General features: G+C 43.7%; 1 protein-coding gene and 1 long non-coding RNA gene across 5 annotated transcripts in view; one reads left to right on the top strand and one right to left on the bottom strand.

Annotated features, from left to right (window-relative positions):
- Positions 1-311: 311 nt before the first annotated feature.
- Positions 312-6,856, top strand: LOC147999232 (uncharacterized). Its single transcript, XR_015643926.1, has 3 exons — positions 312-479; positions 2,625-2,738; positions 6,226-6,856. It is a non-coding gene; the product is annotated as an uncharacterized LOC147999232 (long non-coding RNA).
- LOC147999228 (disks large homolog 5-like) overlaps positions 1,779-21,217 on the bottom strand; it is a 144,176-nt gene continuing 124,737 nt past the window's right edge. For 2 of the 4 annotated variants that reach the window (XM_087596298.1, XM_087596296.1), the window contains exons 3-6: positions 3,801-3,944; positions 3,000-3,166; positions 2,174-2,279; positions 1,779-2,056 (exon numbers count right to left, since the gene is read on the bottom strand). In XM_087596298.1, coding sequence (XP_087452424.1) covers positions 2,215-2,279; positions 3,000-3,166; positions 3,801-3,944 — 376 coding nt within the window. In that variant the 3' untranslated portion in view covers positions 1,779-2,056; positions 2,174-2,214. Of the gene's footprint in view, positions 2,057-2,173; positions 2,280-2,999; positions 3,167-3,800; positions 3,945-4,037; positions 4,152-5,127; positions 5,288-21,217 lie in introns of those variants that run through there. The other 2 variants (XM_087596295.1, XM_087596299.1) reach the window with 2 other exon arrangements.

Here is a 21,217-nt window from a genome sequence, read left to right as displayed (position 1 = left end):
ACACACACACACACACTTTACTGACATGGTACACATTCTTTGCACACCAAAAATAAAGTGAGCAGTAATGAAAATACACCAATAATGGAGTCGATGAAGGGAGTTATGCAGAAGCTGGGACTTAGAGTTACTTAAAGGCCCTATGCAGGCTCTCCTTTTGTTGGAGGAGAAATATCAAGTGCAATGTGGTTCTTTATTTTCTATCTCTAAAGCACACAGGCTATGGTGGAATGTAGGGCTTTGAGCATGTTTGGAAAGTACAATCACACTGAATTAAATCCTAGGGCTGGAACCCTATTAATCTTCTACAGAATTACAGAGCAGCCTGGATGAAGACACTCAGCTGAAAAGGTGGACATCTCAAGACAGGCACTGGACAATGGCTGAAGACTTGTCTGAAGACTGGAAATATTTTGAAAATTCAGAGAGAAAAAAAAGGACCCTCTGACTACACCGTACTCTAAGGACAGTTTATGCAGGTTAGGCATGGCATGAACTATTGTCTCATGTGACAGATGTCAGCACAAAGTATCCAAGGTATTGTATGCCAATGGTAGCATCAACAGAACAAAGCACACAGTGTCATGAAGACATAAATTATGAGTTTGTGTAGCAAGACCCAGGCCTCTTCCAGGTTCTTAGATAGTAACTGAGAACCTCAAATACGGTAGTGATGTGATAGTGTGGGGGTGAATCTAGTTACAACTAGCTTCTATTGTGACACAGATGACTCTATTTGTGTCATGGTCAGCTTATAATGAATGACTAGACCTAAGCATGAGAATAACCAAATACTACATTGCTTCTCTAGCTGCTGAGCTTTTAAAAGCCCTGGGGTGACAGCAAGCTTTTGTGGACATACTGGATTGGTCCTTGTGTACTTTAACTCTCTGAGTCACCTCCACTCTCAGTAAGTTAGTTCAATTCCATAAATTGGAAATCAGTCACCTGGAAAAAATACATTCTCAATATGATCCAGATTGGCCATGGAAAAAGGGTAGCTTGAACTGTCCCACCTAGGTTCTGGGCCTGCACAGGCCTGCTCTCCAACAGAAACCTGTGTTCACAGCTGCAGGCTGCATTCACTATGGGTGTCCTTGAGGTTCTTCCCTAAACTGCCTAGATTAAAATAATTTTCATGCTAACAATCAAAAAACTCATTATGCCAATCTGGCCAACAGGAAGCTAATTTCTATTCTGTATTTTGTCAGATGTGCAGAATACATATGGTCATCATTGATAATAGGTGAAAGATCTGCTCTAATATGGACACTAAGTGGTGCTGGAGGATGATCCTGACCCACAATGAGGAGTGGTAACACCAGAGCCCTGTAGGGATGGCTGGCAGGCTAACACATTGAGCATGCACAGCTCAGTAAATTTCCTGTGAATACACATCTCCTGAGATCTCTCTATTTGATTGGAGGTGATCCTGTCCACCTAATACAGTACATGATGTGGAAGGACAAAAGCACCTGCAGGAGCTGTGGTGATGACTCACAGGATAGAGCATCTGCTACTCTCTCAGAAGAACCACATGGACCCTAACAATTGGGTAAAGCATGTCAGTGATTACTTCATAAAGTGTGTGTCCGAGAAACAGCCACATTTTCCACACAAAAGACACTGTCACACTGGGTACCCCTTGGTGACTTTGAATTCACTTATTAGCCCAGGATCCATGGAACATGCAGAGATCCATCTCCACCTGTCAGTTCTAAGTCCACAGGAGGGGACAGAACCCTTGAATAAGAATGATGGTCTTAAGAGTCAAGAGATAGAATTCAATTTTTATTCATAAGGAATTCATTTTTACAACAAAACAGGATTAAAACAAATAAATTAAAATATTTAAAAATATTTGAAAACATAAAAACAGTAACAAGAACATATAAATATGAAACAACAAAAAGAAAATTTCAATTAAAATCATAACAAAAATATTTCTAAACAGCATATTCTTAACGAACATTTAGAAGCACAGATGTATTGCTGTTTCTCCTCTTGCACACATAATGAAAGGAGGTCCCCCAAGTTGTCTCTCAAGTGCTGTTTTCTGAGAAGAAAGTAAGACCTCAATCAGTCAGGCTGGCTTAGTGTTATATAAATTTAGGGTCTCTAAGCAATGACAAATTAACTCTGAGGAAGAATACTCATCCAAAAAATTTGTTACCGTTCAGGATGTTTGTCATCAGGGACTCCTGAGAAAGCAACTTATTCTTCAGGAAGCTCTCTTACTGGTGTGTGTCCAATTCCAGCTCTCTTGCACTTTCTGAGACCTGGGAGAGGAAGGCAGTTTTTCAGACACTGATTTGGTGGTGAAATGCAAGGCAGCTGTCGGAAGGCTGCCTTCTACCATCTCAGTTCTATTGGACAGTCAACATGGACCTTTTAACTGATATCATTGTTGCTACTCTTTGGGAAGGGCAAAATCTCCAGAGAGCCTCAAAGTAATATGGGCTGCCAATATGGGACCCAGACTTATACCAGTGCAAACCAAGAACAGGGCAATGGAAGGAACCTCATTGGGTTGCAGGAAGAAAGTAGATGTCCATATGTCACCAAGGTTAAAACCAATGACAAGTTCTAATTTGACATTTGCATTTTGTTCTTATCCCGCAAAGGTGCTTCCCACACAAGAAGTCACATGACCACAGAGTGTCATTTGTCAAAGAACCAAGAACTTGTTCAAAACTCTACAGAGCATCCAATCTATCACGTGGATATGCAATAATGAGGTATGTTATTAATCTGTCACCATTTCTATACTGCAGCTTCAAAAAGAGCAGACAAATATACTTGCAAAATAATTCAGTTTCTGAAAAGTGGTTGACTTCCCAGAATACTTGTGCATAGGCAGAGCAATGAACAATTCCATTACATGAGGTGGTTGGATGGTTGTGAGTGTAAATTAGAAAGGTGGTAGGAGAGAGCAAAGATGTATCAAATTGGCAAACTTTATCAGATATTTTTAAGCTAACACAGCTGCTCAACCCTACCAGATGATGCTGGGTCTGGACGTTGCTGGTCTTTATCTTTCTTGTTGAAGTCAACCAAATATTTCTGGTTCAGTGCACAATCAAGATGTACCTCCTTGCTCTCCTGCTTCAGTGGGACCAACTTCTTCCTACATGTGTTCTCCATCAGGAGCTGGCTGAGCAGGTTTCTGGAAATACAGTCTGCATAGTAAGATCATGCTGCCCCTTTCTCCCATTCCCACTCCCGAGTGCCACTAACTCCACCAGGACCCAGATACCCATGAAGACTTAATAGAATTCATTTCGATACATATAAGGCTGCTGCACAAACCACAAAGAGTAAATTCCGGGAAGAATAAATTGTTTGTTTGGCCCGAGCACCTATTAGTGTCCACATCTCTCAAAAAGAACATGGATCTACAACTATCCATGAAAGCCCAATGCATGGGGGCAACATCAATTAGTAGTGGGCAAACAGCCTCAAAGGAGGTCAGTAGAACCAAGAGAAGGTCATGCTAACCATGTGGTCCACACACTGAGTTTTGTAAAACCTGGTATGACACCATAGGTCCAGGTCAGCCTAATAACCTTCTGCTGACTTCAATCACTGCTGTTCTATCTAGAGCCTTCTGAAGATGCCTAGACAATCCTGGGATGAGTAACAGTCTTTTGTGGAACTGAAAACTGAGTCCTAATGACCCTGGCACACTGATGTGTAAACAGCACAAGAGATAGAACCAGAGCTGAAGACCGTCCAATCCAGAACAAAGAAAGTCAGAAATGGCCATTCCACAGGTGATAGGCTTTCTGACCAGGACTTACCTAGAGAAGGTAATCTCCTTCTTCAGCTTATGGCTGTTCTCATGGATCTCAGTGTTCTCCATCTCTAAGTTGTGCAGAATTGACATGACCGCCTCCTCCATTCTCTCCAGGTCTTCATAATATGGATTTGGCCTGAAGTGTGGCCTGGCCCCGAATGATAGAATCCAATGAACATCAGCATTTAGGAATATATGAGCTCAGGGTGGGTCCTGTACTACCCCAGTCCTGGAAGGACACCTTCTGAATTGTACATATTGGGATCTTCTTCAGCTTCAGAAACGTGTTTTTCTGTGTCCAGGACACCAGAATCTCGGCATCCAGATGGAGGCTTCCCTGGCTCCCTTTGTTCAACCAAGAGGAAATCTGCAGTCAAGCCAGTTAAGCTATCGAGAGCCTAGGCCACACCTCTCCATGCTCCCCCACCCCAACACACCCAGAAACCGGTGATTTCTTTTCTCCTGTTTTGACAAGAGACCACATATCAACACAAAATTATAATCTGCACAAGGAATACAAATGTACAGACAATCGTGGCCACATAGGCAAAGAACTGTGCTGTTGACAGTGGGGCTCCCAGAACAAAGCATTCACATGACCATGAAAGTGTTACAGGTAAATACTCAGGCTAAGACATAGACCCCTAGATTCCAGGTGTGGAGGGAAATATAAACATTTAAAAGTTGTGCATATGCATTTGGATGTATGCACACACAGACTCACAGACTGAGACACACCCACAAAAAAAAAAGAGAAAAGTTAAGAGAATCAGAGAAAGAGAAAAACAAATATGGAAACAGAGAGCACTGTGAGAACCAGGAGAAATGCATGCACCATTGCTGTCTCAGAGTGCAAGACACACAGACAATAACAAACAGGCCTGAGCCTGAGACCTTCTAGTCAAGCATTGAGATGAACAGTTTGGGAACAGGCCCCTCGGGCTGCTGCCTGGATCTTCCAGCACTGAGTCCCCTGCCTAGCAAGTACAGAGACTCACCATAAACTCACTGCAATTACAATCTTGCAAAGCCACCATCTGTCAAGGGCTTTGCAAATGCACACTAGACACTCACTCTCCCTGACTTTATCCCCGAATTCTTCATTCAGACCACAAGATCTGCTTTTCAATAAATTGAAGCAGATGAGTCCATTTTCCATCTTGCTCCTCAGGAAGGGTCAAGGTTCTGAATCTCCTCTATATGGGAGGTGAGGTTTAGCACAGGGTGGTTAGGGAGGCACAGCTTTCTAGAACCCAAAACCTTAATAGGATAAGAAGAAGGTGACCTTGCAGACCCAGGAATGAAACAAGAGCATTTGGAGCAATTCATACCTGTTCTTCATGGATCTCTCTGTCAGAAACCTCAGGCGATCTCTCAGGTCATTTCTCTCCTCGGTAATGAGCTGCAGCTCTTTAATCAGCTTCTCCTTTTCCTTCTTGGCCTGATTCTCGCTTAGGTCAGTGCCAGGGGATGATGTTTCTCTCCCAGCGTCTGTAGGTAGAAGAACACAAGTGAACCTGCATGGGGAGAATGCATAGAGTGTACATAGACCACAGTTAGGCCTAAACAGGAGAACAAGCCTGGAACCCAGTGTCACTGCTAGGCGATTGGTCTATGCTTAAGAGGCCTCATCAGTGGATCTCAGTTCTCCCACTACTCTATAGAGACCAAGAGATGTAAGCAGCCAGGTGTGCCCTATGCCGGACATCAGGTGCTTACATGGACCACGGAGATGGCTTCTCCAGGATTATCATCAGCTGAACAGGGTACAGCTTGGTTTCAGGACCCTCACCCCTGTGGGTTCGAAATCAGATGATAAATTCACCACCCACAAGACTTGAGTGATTGGAGACACTCAGATGTCCTACCCTGATACTCTAGGCCAACAACTTTGGATTAAAAACACATTTCCATGGAGGACATGGTCAACAGACTTATCAGTTCCCCTATTTGAAATACCAAATGCCCGAGAAGTTCCAATAGGTTACAGGATGAATCTTGGTCCACATGTTCCAAATACTTTTGGTATTTTAGAAACATGTTTGTAACACACAACCTCTAATATATAAAGCTAACGATGACCCTGCCAGTTAGAAGAAATCAGAGGAGGTCTAAGAACATAAGGTTATTGCCTGGAGCACAATTCTCCCCCTGTTCCTACTGTCAGATATCCACTGTATTTAAAGAAGCAATGATAGTGAAGTACATTGCTGCCCTGTCTAACACAGAAAAGGAGGACCCTCCATGACTCCTGATGGTGTTATTATACAATGTAACATAACAAATGCACTGTAAAAGTAAAGACCAGAAGTTCACAGAATAATAGCATTGGCCTTACCATATCCTCCCAGTGGGGATGGGGAAACTAAAGTTCTGAAATCCTGACTTTCAGGAATTGTGATATTCATGGAAATTCAATTCCTTTTCAGATGCTCCAGTTGTTGTGGCCCATTGCTAGAAAGGTCAGCTTAAGCCTGCAGCCCCCCTGGCAGGAAGCTCAAAATACACTGCCCAGAACTTACTCAACATTCCCCAGAAGTGCTGTCTTTGTCCATCATTACTTTGAGACGAAAGGCTAGACTCCTTCACTTTAGTCTCTCCAGAATCGACATTCCCCCTCCGAAAATGCTTGCGAAGACGGGAAAACATGTCTTAGCTTGTAACCGCCAGACTCAGACTGAGAGAAACTAGGGCACTGGTCGTCACTACAACACTGGTGACATCACAGAGGATGCCAGAACTCTCTAGGAGACAATAGAATGTCCAAGAAGGGACAGCTGATGTCATGGGGAGCAGACTTTGCCTCCCTGGTAATGTTCTCCCTGTACTGAGCATAAGCTGAGGTGCCCTTTCCAGGAGACTTTCCTGGGGCAGAGCCACTGAGCATCTCCTGCTTCCAAAGCAAAATTTTCCTCAAGGCTTGATTATAAAAACCTTAGTAATTCTTATGCATCTAAATGAATGTTTCCTTCCATATCTTGCCCCAAAATGTCTCATCCTAACTCAAATTGTCCTCATTCACCAATGTTAGCCATTAAAACTTCCGGAGATTTCACACCAGATTGAATATGCAGTCAAAAGTTCTCCTGTCTCATTATGTACAGGTGCTTTATATCACATCAAGAAGTAGTCTGCATGGTAGGTTACAACATGCGTGTGTGTTAGGGGAACACTCATGAAGTCATGTGCTTAGCAATTGACAATTGCCAGAAAATTCCTTAGTTGAAAGAGTTGAAGTCTTTATGGTGCTAGGAACAGTGTGGAGACCAGTTGGCAGAGGAAAGTGCAATATTGGAGCCACCAATGAAGGGAACCTCATGCTGCTTGTGGGGTTCTCATCTCTGCGCTAATGTCGCCAAAGGAGCACTGCTGACAGGCCTTCTATCAGAAGCTGAGCTTCTATCAAAAAAATAAAATAGTCAAGAGATATAGGGGGTGCAGATAAAGGTGTAGGACGAGGCTATACACATCACTACGTGGATAGAGCAAGGACCCAGCACTTGTGCTCTGGGTCATGGGCTTCCCCACAAACACAAAAGTATCTGTCACAGTACAAAAATGGATACTGTATTGAGTGCACACACCAACACTGATTGATCAGATCCATACCCCAGATTTTGGGGGCAGATCCATGGCCCCAAATATCTTCCTCTCAACTTATACAGCAAAAAATAAGAAAGAAAGAAAAAAGTCAAAACAAAAAGCTCAAGCTTCTCATATGAGGATTGCAGGAAGTGTGATCTGGTGGTCAGTTCTGATTAGGCCATTTTAGATAGAACAGTGCACAGTGATGCTTAATGTGATGGGTCCTATATAAAGCTTTCTGCAATATTGGAATTTTAACAAGCCTCATCCAGAACATACAGAACAGGAAAGGATGTGATCACCATGTCCTTGCTCTCTATCAGGTTATTTTTCTGTGTCCGTGATTGTCAGGCATAGACAGCAACAATCTGAAATAGCTGGTAGACATGGAACAAAGTGGCTATAACAAAACTATAGTTGTGGGTTACACACCTCAACTGTCAAAGGCTAATGCTGTCCTCACAGTCCCTGGAGGCCACTCTTGTAAGACTGTCTACTGGAAAGTAGAAGCAGGTTTATCTGAGCTCAAAGTGAACCTGGCCAGCTAGGAAGAGGGCAACATGGGATACTTGAGACCCTGTCTAAACCAGCACAGAAACCCACCCTGCATTCAAAGCATCATCCACCAATTCTCGATTATCTACCATTCTCTCCCTACCAGTCTTTCAGACTGGAACTGTAGAAAAGAACTGGAAATGATCTTCCTATTCTGAAGACCTTGATCTCTCTTACCTTAGGTGTACATTAAGAACTCATGCAAATGGGTATGACCATCTGAACATCTTAGTATCACCTACTCAGTATATCTAGCATAATACTGTGCCTATGGCAATCTCAAGTTTCCTTGAGTTTCGCTGACCCAGCAAGAAGTATGAAGTACTGAGGTCAAACCCCAGTGATCCTTTCAAGGGTTTAGAAGAAAGCCATCAGAGAAACTCCACTTCTTTGTCCTTAGATTAAATCAAGCTGATACAATGTGAACCTGGTGGGCTATTTAACCATGCATCTTTCTGCCATCCCCACCTTTCTGAATTCAGTCCATGTGAACCTGCATGGGGAGAATGCATAGAGTGTATGTACATAGACCACAATGAGGCCTAAACAGGACAACAAGCCTGGAATCCAGTGTCACTGCAAGGAATTTGGTCTATGCTTAAGAGACCTCCTCAGTGGGTCTCAGTTCTCCCACTACTCTATAGAGACCAAGAGATGTAAGCAGCCAAGTGTTCCCTATGCTTGCTGACACACGCAATAAATGCAGTAAATTTTAATTTTTGTTCAGTTGTTCAGTAACTTACATATTGCTGTGGAAGTGATGGGGTTTAATGATCAGCATTGCATTTAACAATGCATAACCAATCATCCCTCCTAGAATGACTGTATATAGAGAAAGAAAATTTATTAGAATGGTGTATAGGCTGTGGTACAGCTAATTCAACAAGGAATGGAAGGTCCAAATTGCAGTAGTTGCCCCTGTTGAAGACAATCCCCCTAGCATAGCTGTAGCCATTTTGTTCCATGCCTGCCAGATAGTTCATATTCTTGCTGTACTATGTCTGTCTGTCATGATTGTCTGAAAATAATTTAACTCAGAGCAGGGTCAGGAATGATCACATAACTTGTGTATGTTTTTTTTTATTGGTTATTTTGTTTATTTGCATTTCAAATGTTAACCCCCTCTCCAGTTTCCCCTACAATAACCCTGCATTCCACCTCCTTCCCCAGCCTCTTCGAGGGTGCTCCCCCACCCACCCATTCCGGAACCACTGGAAGGAAGTTCTTTATGTTGTGAGGTTTCTTAATCTTAAATTTCATAATTATAAGCTTCATGTAGGACCAATAAAATTAAAGGTCAATATGAGGGCTGCAGTGATGGCTCCATGGTTAAGAGCACTGACTGCTCTTCCGGAGGTCCTGAGTTCAAATCCCAGCAACCACGTGGTGGCTCACAACCATCTGTAATGAGACCTGATGCCCTCTTCTGGTGTGTCTGCAGACAGCTACAGTGTACTTATATATAAATAAATAAATCTTTAAACAGATAAAAAGTTAGTATGAACCGTTGTTGTCTAAAATGGCTTGAGTCAGGGCTGACAACCAGACAGCCCTTCCAGCACCTGCCTATGACCTCACAGTTTTAGTCTTTATAAACTGACATAGAAAAATGTCCAGGGTCGTAGCCTGACAAATTCTCAGCTATGTCTCTGATGATCAGTCTTAGGGTGGGCATTCAATAAACCATCCCTGTCTAAGTGAGGTCAGAGTTTGTGTGGTTTATGGGGCAACCCCTGGACTCCAACGGTTTTGTCCATAAGGCTGGATATTTAAGCTGGTCTTCAGTACATGCAGTAATCCTGAAGAAGTAGGCGAATTAATAAAGCAAACTTCCTTCTTCCATGTCCTTGATATGAGCCAGCAGAAGGTGTGGTCTAAACAACAACCAATGGATTGGGTAAAGATCTTTACCAATCCTACAACAGATAGAGGGCTTATATCCAAAATATACAAAGAACTCAAGAAGTTAGACCTCACGGAGACAAATAACACTATTTAAAAAATGGGGCTCAGAGCTAAACAAAGAATTCACAGCTGAGGAATGCCGAATGGCTGAGAAACACCGAAAGAAATGTTCAACATCTTTAGTCACAAGGGAAATGCAAATCAAAACAACCCTGAGATTTCACCTCACACCAGTCAGAATGGCTAAGATCAAAAACTAAGGTGACAGCAAATGCTGGCAAGGATGTGGAGAAAGAGGAACACTCCTCCATTGTTGGTGGGATTGCAGACTGGTACAACAATTCTGGAAATCAGTCTGGAGATTCCTCAGAAAATTGGACATTGAACTACCTGAGGATCCAGCTATACCTCTCTTGGGCATATAACCAAAAGATGCCCCAACATATAACAAAGACACATGCTCCACTATGTTCATAGCAGCCTTATTTATAATAGCTAGAAGCTGGAAAGAACCCAGATGCCCTTCAACAGAGGAATGGATACAGAAAATGTGGTACATCTACACAATGGAATATTACTCAGCTATCAAAAACAATGACTTTATGAAATTCATAGGCAAATGGATGGAACTGGAAAATATCATCCTGAGTGAGGTAACCCAATCACAGAAAAGCACACATGGTATGCACTCATTGATAAGTGGATATTAGCACAAATGCTTGAATTACCCCAGATGCACAGAACACATGAAAATCAAGAAGGATGACCAAAATGGAATGCTTTACTCCTTCTTTAAAAGGGGAACAAGAATACCCTTGGCAGGGAATAGGGAGGCAAAGTTTAGAACAGAGGCAGAAGGAACACCCATTCAGAGCCTGCCCCACATGTGGCCCATACCTATACAGATATTAGATAAGATGGATGAAGCAAAGAAGTGCAAGCCGACAGGAACTGGATGTAGATCTCTCCTGAGAGACACAGCCAGAATACGGCAAATATGTAGCTGAATGCCATCATTAAACCACTGATCTGAGAACCGGGCCCCCGTTGAAGTAATCAGAGAAAGGACTGGAAGAGCTTGAAGGGGGTTAAGACCCCATATGAACAACAATTCCAACCAACCAGAGCTTCCAGGGACTAAGCCACTACCCAAAGACTATACATGGACTGACCCTGGACTCCAAGTTCATACGTACCAATGAATAGCCTAGTAAGAGCACCAGTGGAAGGGGAAACCCTTGGTCCTGCCAAGACTGAACCCCCAGTGAACATGATTGTTGGGGGGAGGGCGCTAATGGGGGAAGGATGGGGAGGGGAACACACAAATAGAAGGGGAGGGGAAAGGGTTGAGGGATGTTGGCCTGGAAATCGGGAAGGGGAATAACAATCGAAATGTAAATAAGAAATACTCAAGTTAATAAAGATGAAAAAAATAAAAAGAAAAAAGAAGGTGTGGTCCACATTAGAGGTGGGCCTTTCCATCTCAAAAGATCTGAATTAAAGATTTATCTTCTGATCTCCAAGATTTGGATTACAAGTAGGTCTTCTTGCTTCAGAAAATTTAATTAAGAAAAAAAATACAATGGTGCTTATGCCTTTAGCCTCAGCATCCAGGAGGTAGAGGCAGGTGGATCTCTGAGTTCAAGGCCAGCCTGGTCTACAAAATGAATTCCAGGACAGCCAGAGCTACACAGGGAAACCCTGTCTCAAAAAAAAACAAAGAAGAGGAGGAGGACCAAGAGGAGGGGGTTGAAGAGAGGAAAACAGAAAGAAGGAAGGAGAGAGAGTAAGAGAGAGAGAGACAGAGAGAGAGAGAGAGAGAGAGAGAGAGAGAGAGAGAGAGAGAGAGATCTCCCCCTCACAGGGCATCAAGCCATTTGGCATTAGTTAATTCCAGGTACACTCAAGTTGACAGCCAAGAACAGCAATCACATTACCCGTGGTTGTGATCTCACCCTGGTAGGCTCCTGAGTAGGAGGCTGAAGCAGGAGAATTGCCATAAGTCTGATGCCAGCATGAACTACACACATGTTCCAAGCCAAGCCAATCTTGGCTACAATTTGAGATTCTGTCTGAAAAATATGAAAGAGAAAGAAAACATAAATTCCTAGAGCAGTGTTTCTCAACCTTCCTATGGCCTCAACCCTTTAGAACAGTTCCTCATGCTGTGGTGACCCCAACTACAAAATTATTTTGTTGCTACTTCACAACTGTAAATTTGCTACTGTAATGAATCTTTATTGTAGTGTAAACTATCTGATAGGAGACCCTGTGTGGGTCACGACCCCCAGGCTGAGGGCCTTTGCCCTAGAGGTGGTCTTGACCTAGTTCATATAGTTCATATTATAATGGGCTCTCTCAGTGTTTGAAGGTCAAGTATATTCACTTGTAACATCAAAACTTAAAAATTCAGTTGACCTGCTGGCTGGTATGGTCTGACATCCCCCAGAATGCCTTTGCCATTTTGTTCCATGTCTGCCAGCCATTTCATATTGTTGCTGTAACACGCCTGCCATCACTGACGAGGAGAAGGGACTTGGCTCAAGGACATGCTGACCACACACCTTGCTTTGTTCTGAATGTTCTGTATGCGGTTTGCTAATCTTGAGAAATTCTACACCTGAAGGAGTGGTTCCCTGAAGTGGACACAGGTGAAAGGCTAAGGCAGATGTGTGAAGGAACGTTTCACTGAAGCAGACACAGGTAAAAGGATGTTCTGCTAAAGCACGCATGTGAAGGGACACGTGATGAAGGGTTCTGCACTAAGGACACACATGCATTGGTCTGCCTTGCATTCTGTAATTGAGCTGCATTTGTTGGGACTTCATAGAACCACAGCAAAAACCCTTCTGGTGGGCTGTGTAGTTTCTCACTGTTTCCTTGGACTCGGGCTGATGGGCAGAGTGATGTCAGCTGAGACAGACACATGTGCTGACACAGGACACACGCTAAGGCCAGGCCCATGGAGGACACGGATATTGAGAGGGAGTTTGGATGGAGTTATGCTTGCGTAGCTTATTGGTCTGGGGTCTCTGCTGATCTCTGCTCGCCTGAGAGCTGCTCTTACTACTGTGTAGCATCTTGGCTGCTCTTTGTTCCCCTTGGACAGCCCTCAGGACCAGGCACTCCTCTCCCTTAACCATGGCTGCTGTCCTCTTCCTCTCTCCTCTCCATCACACATGTTCTTCCTTTATTCTCTGGCAGCTTCTTCTTCCTTCTTCCCTCCTCATGATCCTCTCTAGCAAAGCCCTCAAAGCTCACCTCCCCCATCTGTCTGCTGTGCTGCTGTTGGCTGTTGGCTTCTTTATAATCACAGTTAACTGGGAGCAGGGTCAGTTATTTGGGGTTAACCAGTCTTGAGTTCTACAAATTAGCATTAAAATACAAGCAGCATTAGGCCAATACACTACAGGGATTTTTGTTTGTTTGTTTGGTTGGTTTGGTTTAATTTTTATTTACCTTTTTACTTGTTATTTTGTTTTTGGCTATTTATTATTAATCGGTTATTTTATTTATTTACATTTCAAATATTTTCCTACTTTCCACACTCCCCTCATCATACCTTACATTCCATTTCTGCTCAGCTTTGCCTATGTGACAGTGCTCCTGCACCCACACATATCCATCCCCACCTCACTCCTCTAGGATCTGTGTTTGGTGGGGCAATAGGCCTCACCTTTAACCATAGAGCATCCTTGCATACACTTTGGCTGGCAGTTTGGCCCCTAGGAGCTTGGGGATTAGGGAAAGACGATCTGATCAGATATTAAAGCCAATGATTGCTGCATTTTCTTCTTTTTCTGGTTGTAGGTGAAATTATGTTTGTGTGCTTCTCTTTTTTGAAATTATTGAGAGATGATTAATTTCTTGGTTTTTCTTGGTTATAGTTTAGCTCATTGTCTTGGAGTTTTCCTCCTATTATCCTCTGTTGTGCTTTCTTAGAGAAAAGTATTGTTTATATTTGGTTTTGTAGGGTTGGGTATTTAGCTGAGTGGTAGAACGCTTGCCTGGCAAGCTCAAGGCCCTTGGCTCGGTCCTCCGCTCCGGAAAAAAAATTATTCATTAAATTTGGTTTTGACAAGAAATATCTTGGTTTCTCCATTTATGGTGGTTGAGGATTATGCTGGATATAGGAGCCTGCGTCTGCATTACATCTGCCCAAGATTTTCTGACCTTTAGAGTCTCTGTTGTGAAGTCTGGTGTAATTCAGATACGTCTGAATTTTTTTGTTACTGGATATTTATACCGAAAGAACCCCAAATTTGGGGAGACTCTTGCTCCAGTCTCGGGATGGCGTGCCCCAGGAAACACGAGTAGCCGATCTTGATGTAACAACAAGAGGTAGCTTTATTAAAGAGATCTCGGGCCGACATGTATCTCATGGAGCCGTCCTTGAGCCTCTAAAGGCAGGGGTTTATATAGGGAAAGCCAGGGGATTTCGCGTGGTTACACATGATTGGCTGATTCAAATGGTGCACAGTTACTTTTGTCGCGGAGTTACATCAGCAGAGAATACGTGTAATCTAGCATCTCAGCAATGTGTGTAGGGTGACTCATCTCACTCAGCAGGGGGATGACTAATCCTCAGGGAGTGAAGGAAGGGGAAAGGGTGGCTTCAGATGGCCAGTGTCCTTGGGGGCTGATAGCCGGGTCAGTGAACCCTATCTCAAAATCTCTTAGGCATGTCAGGACTTTGTTTGTGACTGACTTTTTGAAATTTAACTCTTCAATACCTTACACCTATTAATGTTCTTTCTTTGATCTGTGCATTTAGTGTTTTAATTATTGTGTGAATGCAGGAATTCTTTCTGGTATAATTAATTTGATGTTCTGTAAGCTTGTTGTACCTTTATGGTCTTTTCTTTCTTTACCTTATGGAAGTTTTCTGCTATGATTTGTTGAAGGTGTTTACTGGACCTATGAACTAGACATCTTAATTCTCTTCTCTATCTATTATCCTTAGGTTTCGACATTTAATTGTGTCCTGAAATTCATTGATGTTTGGATTCAATAAACCATACATGTTTATCTGAGATGGGTGTTTTGTGCTTTGTGGGTGACCTCCTTTACCCCAACTCTTCCATTTAGTAGCAGGTTGGATAATGAGACATGGTCAGCAATGGTGACCTCTTCCCATAAACTATATGAAAATAGGGAGGGGAATTGATGTGTGTCAAGTATCAGTAGTCTCCTGGGTGGTTTTGGTTCCCGGTTGGCCACATGCAACAGTTTCAAAAGCCCAGGTTTGATGTTCCTTGTGATTCCCATGATGATGTACTCAGACATGACAGAAAAAGACCAGAATACACATGAGAGAACTTGATTTCTATAATAGAGAGAACATTACTAAGTTATGTTACAAAATATTAGATCACACGGTGATCTCTATGAATGTATTATTTAGTGAAAAACTAGTGTGTGGTATAGCATTGCCATGGCACAGACATTTAAAGAAAAAGTTGTTTGTTTACTGCAAACATGGACTTTATTACCATATGACTCACCTACTACACACCTTCATTGCAAAGGTAAAACGTGCACTTAGGTCCAGAGGAGATCAAGGCATATCTTGAAAGGAAATGAAGATGACTAATGCAATGGAAAGTCTTTGAATTGAAGGATTTTTAAGAAAGTGTGCAGAGGGAACAGGAATGCTCTTCTTCTGAGAGGTCAGTGAATTAGGAAGGACAGTTGGGAGCTTTACTTGACTTCAGCATCTGATTCCTGAGACTTCATTGGTAAACTTAATGTCTGGAATTTTGTGTTGTAAAACAACACATTGGCTCTGCAGCTTTTGGGAAGGCCCATGGACAGAGAGATCACACCCGCTGGGAACCATTTGTGTGGCCATCACATTTTGGAAAGACAATTGAGAAGTCCTCAAGGAGAAAATAATGAAAAACTAAATGTCTTCACAGGAATTACCTCAATTCTGATTATGATTTTTTCATATTAGTAATTTATACTTGATTCTTTTTTTTTTTTAATTTTAAACAAGAGCCTTCGGGTTTAATCTGAGGTGGTCGTAGAGTCACAAAATGCTTACAATACCTGTATGGCACCGGTGTCGTCTCCGTCTCCGTCCTGCAGATAGGAGAGACACCACGAAGTTCTTCTCAAAGTAGTTTATTCAGGAACCTTTCTTTCTGCATGCAAGCAGCAATCTTCTACCCCCAAGGACACTCCCTACTAAAAAAACAGTAACCACGCCCCATCAGTCCAGTCTACATAGTCTCAGTTCATAGGTCCACGCCAAATGGCCTGATCTTGTGTCATGGTGCGCCTGCGCAGCTCTCACGATGGGCGTGGCTTACTTTTGGTTGTATGAGGAAGTCAGGTGCTAGTCATAAGACTTGGCAGCTGTCCCGGGCACCATCTTGGGATGGCCGCCACACCCGCTCCCCACAACCCGGCATCTAACACTATGGGGCTAGAGATTCTTCTTTTAAATGCATCACCTCGGACAACTTCCATTTAACCAGCAGGGTCCATGCCAGGCAGACACTGAGCAGGTTGTATGTTCTGTTAATCTGCACAACAACCCAATTCAGCAGAAACACCCCCATTTTACAGGTGAAGAAACCACAGCTCAAAGCAAATGGTTATCAGGGTCCCCTCAGTCTCACTGACTGTCACTTAGACCCACATCCTGCTCTGTAAAGGGAAGCCATGGGCCTGATGTGGGCTGTGCAAGCTGATTCTGCTGAGATGACCAATGCTATTCTTGACCCTGGAAGAATTTAAGACAAGGTGACCCACAGACTCCTGGGGTAGTTTCTGCCTCTGGGTTCTAGGGTGTGACACGGTATCCCTTGTCGTGGGTCTCTACTCAGCTGAGGAGTCTGCTCCCATGTGTCAGCTTCTATGGCAGTGGCTCAAATCACTCCTAATGATGAAACGCTTTAATACAGCACTTCATGCTGTGGTCACCCCCACCATAAAAGTATTTCATTACGACTTTGTAACTAATATTGCTGTTCTTGTAAGTCATAATATGCAACATATCTGATAGGCAAAGTATCAGAAAAAAAGGGCCTGGGAAGGGGTCGTGACCCACAGGTTGAGAAACATTGCTCTGTGATAAACTTTTAAAGTAAGGCCTTCTTCTCAGGAGAACCCGGAACAGTTGTTAGAGCAGAGATGCCCTGAACTAGTTACATGATTTAGCAGGCCTTAATGACAACAGAGATTCCCGGCTAAAGGCACAATCTGAAATCACTGTCCCCAGGACATTTCTTGCCTCAGGTTTCCCCCATCACAATGTGAGTCTGCTTGAACATGTCTGTCCAGGAAGCCAGTCCCTGTAGACTGTTATACAAACAGAATGCTAAAGTCAAGAATGGTTTCCCTCTGACGGCCCATAGTCACTTCTCTAGAAGTAAGTTCAAGTCCCCTGTGTGTAAAGTCACATAGTGTGTGAGACTTGAAATATCATCCGTTTGAGTTGACAAAAAACAATTCTCACTGGAACTGGAAAATATCATCCTGAGTGAGGTAACCCAATCACAGAAAGACATACATGGTATGCACTCACTGATAAGTGGCTATTAGCCCAAATGCTTGAATTACCCTAGATGCCTAGAACAAATGAAACTCAAGACGGATGATCAAAATGTGAATGCTTCACTCCTTCTCTAAAAGGGGAACAAGAATACCCTTGGCAGGGAAGAGAGAGGCAAAGATTAAAACAGAGACTGAAGGAACACCCATTCAGAGCCTGCCCCACATGTAGCCCATACATATACAGCCACCCAATTAGACAAGATGGATGAAGCAAAGAAGTGCAGACTGACAGGAGCCGGATGTAGATCGCTCCTGAGAGACACAGCCAGAATACAGCAAATACAGAGGCGAATGCCAGCAGCAAACCACTGAACTGAGAATAGGACCCCCGTTGAAGGAATCAGAGAAAGAACTGGAAGAGCTTGAAGGGGCTCGAGACCCCATATGTACAACAACGCCAAGCAACCAGAGCTTCCAGGGACTAAGCCACTACCTAAAGACTATACATGGACTGACCCTGGACTCTGACCTCATAGGTAGCAATGAATATCCTAGTAAGAGCACCAGTGGAAGGGGAAGCCCTGGGTCCTGCTAAGACTGAACCCCCAGTGAACTAGACTGTTGGGGGGAGGGTGGCAATGGGGGGAGGGTTGGGAGGGGAACACCCATAAGGAAGGGGAGGGGGGAGGGGATGTTTGCCCGGAAACCAAAGAATTATTATTAAGTATTAAATAAATTAAAAAACAATTCTTACTTCAGATTTACAGCTGACCAACAGTTACTTTCAGGAGAAAACAGAGGGTGGCCAGGCCTGCAGAGTCAGATCCCCTCCCTGCTTGGGACAATCCCACCCACAGTAGACTTCTGCTTCTCCTAAAAGTGTTATCAGAAAATGTGACCTTAAGGTTCTGAAGTACACAATCTGCACAAACCCTAAAGTTGTTAGATGGCCGATATGGGGCTTTTCTCTGCTTTAAGATCATTCTGGCCTCTCCTCTCCCCTGGACTGCATTCTGTTCTCTCTGGTCCGTTGATCTTTAAGTACCTGGGTTCACCTCAAGGCCTGGGTGGGGAGGAGGACCTTTTCTTGTAGGAATGAGCATGGATCAAGAATGTATCCCCACTGTGACTGGGCAACAAAGTACCAGAAAATCTTCTCCAATCACAGAACTGGGTCATGTGGGAGCCACCACTGTTTCAAAGGGAGAGCTGGTTGCTTTCTCCTGGAAGAAGCACTTGGGGGTTGACTGTCACTTCTGAACCTTCTGTTCTAAGGTCACTTCTCAGAAGGGGCACTTTGCTCTAAGTCCTTTGGGGGACTCACCCAGCACTGGGGCTGGAGGATCCTATGGTGTTGCAGCTCTGAGCTGGGAGGGGGAGCTCGCACACTGACTTGAAGAAGCCTGTTTTCACAGCTGATCTAAGTCTGAGGAACAGGTGCTTTTAAAGAAGCATGTGAAAGCATCTCCTGCAGGAGAGCCCAGTCTGCAGGGAAAGTCACACAGGACATCGAAAAGTGGATTCCCACCTTCCACAGGGTGGGTGAACCAGGGAGGGCACTGGATGGTCAGAGAGTTTGAGAAAAGCCTGAATTTTCTGAAAGACTTCCAGCACTTTACATCCCACCACTATCCCAGGCTCACATGTGAGGCTCAGCAAAGAACGCCACCTGCTGGGGTCCCTGAAACTAAACTTGGAGTGGAGAACTGTGGAATACACCTCTGGGTAGGGGGAGATGCAGGAGTCCAGGGCCAGGCCTGGGGTCTGTCCCTTTGGGTCTCCTTGCTTCCCAGAGGCTCTGAGTGCAGGGCCAGGGAGCCCAAATCTCAAATTCTTTGGCCTAAGTAGTGAGAGTCAACAGGGCAGGGCAAGGCATGGCAGGGATGGGCAAAGGAGGGCCAGGCACAGGAAAGCCAAGCCCAGCCAGCCAGTGGATAGGATCTGGGCATGAGGGACTGGGGACAGCAGGACCGACCCTCACTCTCCAGGCTGGGCATGGCACCCCAGCAGGGATGTGGAGAGTCCTGGAACCGACAGCCCCTTGTCTTCTGGCTGCATCTGAGAGTGCATGGAGGGCTAGAAGTCAGAGAGGCTCCTGGGATCCCCCGATTTCCTAATCACATTGTGCTCACTAGAACACTATTAATCTTCTACAAAATTACAGAGCAGGCTGTATGAAGACTCTCAGCTGACAATGGGGACATAAATTATGAGTATGTGTAGCAAGACCCAGGCCTCTTCCAGGTTCTTAGATATTAACTGAGAACCTCAAATACGGTAGTGATGTGATAGTGTGGTGTGAATCTAGTTACTATTCTCTATTTTGATATAGATGACTCTTTTTGTGTCATGGTCAGCGTATAATGACTAGAAGACCTAAGCTTCAGAATGACCAAAGACTACATTGTTTCTCTAGCAGCTGAGCTTTTAAAAGCCCTGGTGTGACAGCAACTGTTGGTGGACATTCTGGATTATTCCTTCTGTACTTTAACTCTCTGTGTCACTTCCACCATCAGTAAGTTAGTTCAATTCCATAAATTGGAAATCCATCACCTGGAAGAAATACTCTTTTTTTTTTAAAAGATTTATTTATTTATTTATTATATACAAGTACACCGTGACTGTCTTCAGACACACCAGAAGAGGGCATCATATCTCATTACAGATGGTTGTGAGCCACCATGTGGTTGCTGGGATTTGAACTCAGGACCTCTGGAAGAGCTGTCAGTGCTCTTAACCACTAAGCCATCTCTTTAGCCCAAGAAATACTTTCTGAATATGATCTGAGATTGGCCATGGAAAAAGGGTAGCTTGAACTGTCCCACCTAGGTTCTGGGCCTGCACAGGCCTGCTCTCCAAAAGAAACCTGTGTTCACAGCTGTTGGCTGGCTAAGAAAGATTTCACGAGACATGATACACAGCCCTCGGACTTCTGCTTCAGTCATCTGCACAATTTTTCCCGGACGATATCCTCATACCTCCAGCAGGCAGGTGATGAAGCTGTCCACTCTCAGCTCCCCTTCAGCCATCTTGTGGGCACCAGACTCTCCTCCCTGCAGCAGGAACAAGGGCTTCTCCATGGTGGCTGCAGCAGCAGTGGTGGTTTGGCATTCTCACCTAGGAGGCCCTATGCCTTTCTACCCCAGTTCCAACTCACCCCAGGCCCGGGCCTTCCCCCCATCCACTTCCCATGGAGCAGGGAGAGCAGCACCCACTAGAAATAAAAGGGAAGCCCTTGGTCCTGCCAAGAGTGAACCCCCAGTGAAGGGGATTGTTGGGGAGAGGGTGGTAATGGGAGGAGGATGGGGAGGGGAACACTTATAGAGAAGGGGAGGGGGAGGGGTTAGTGGGATGTTTGCCTGGAAACCCAGAAAGGTAATAACAATTGAAATGTAAATAAGAAATACCCAATTTAATAAAGATGGAGAAAAAAATAGAAAGAAAAGGCACACATTCAAATCAGAAGAATATGTACCCTAATTTTAAACCACAGCTCTGTCAATTAACTATATCTTTAAGGAAGCTCAGAAAAGCAGGCCAAACAATTAATATTTTCTCGGTTTAAGTATTTGTAATGTTGCATAAATAATAATGTCCGTTTCTTGCTATTGTGGAGGGAATAAAATAGATAATATGTAATCACGGAAATTTTGAAGTACCATCCATGTTTCTGTTCATTAAATCAATCTTCCTCATTTCATTGATCAAATATGTATGTTTTCTGTTTCATAGTTATATGTATAATAAAACTAGTATAAAAACCTTCAGAATTATGTATGCTTTCACTTTTAACAAATTAAATTAGCTATTCGTTGTATTTCTGCTGAACACTTAAATGTTCTTCATATGTCCCAATGCTAGTTTATTAGGTAC

Source organism: Rattus norvegicus, chromosome 19 (assembly GCF_021556685.1).
Source record: "Rattus norvegicus strain SHRSP/BbbUtx chromosome 19, alternate assembly SHRSP_T2T, whole genome shotgun sequence".
NCBI classification, from domain to species: domain Eukaryota; kingdom Metazoa; phylum Chordata; class Mammalia; order Rodentia; family Muridae; genus Rattus; species Rattus norvegicus.
This window is presented reverse-complemented; position numbering and strand designations above follow the sequence as displayed.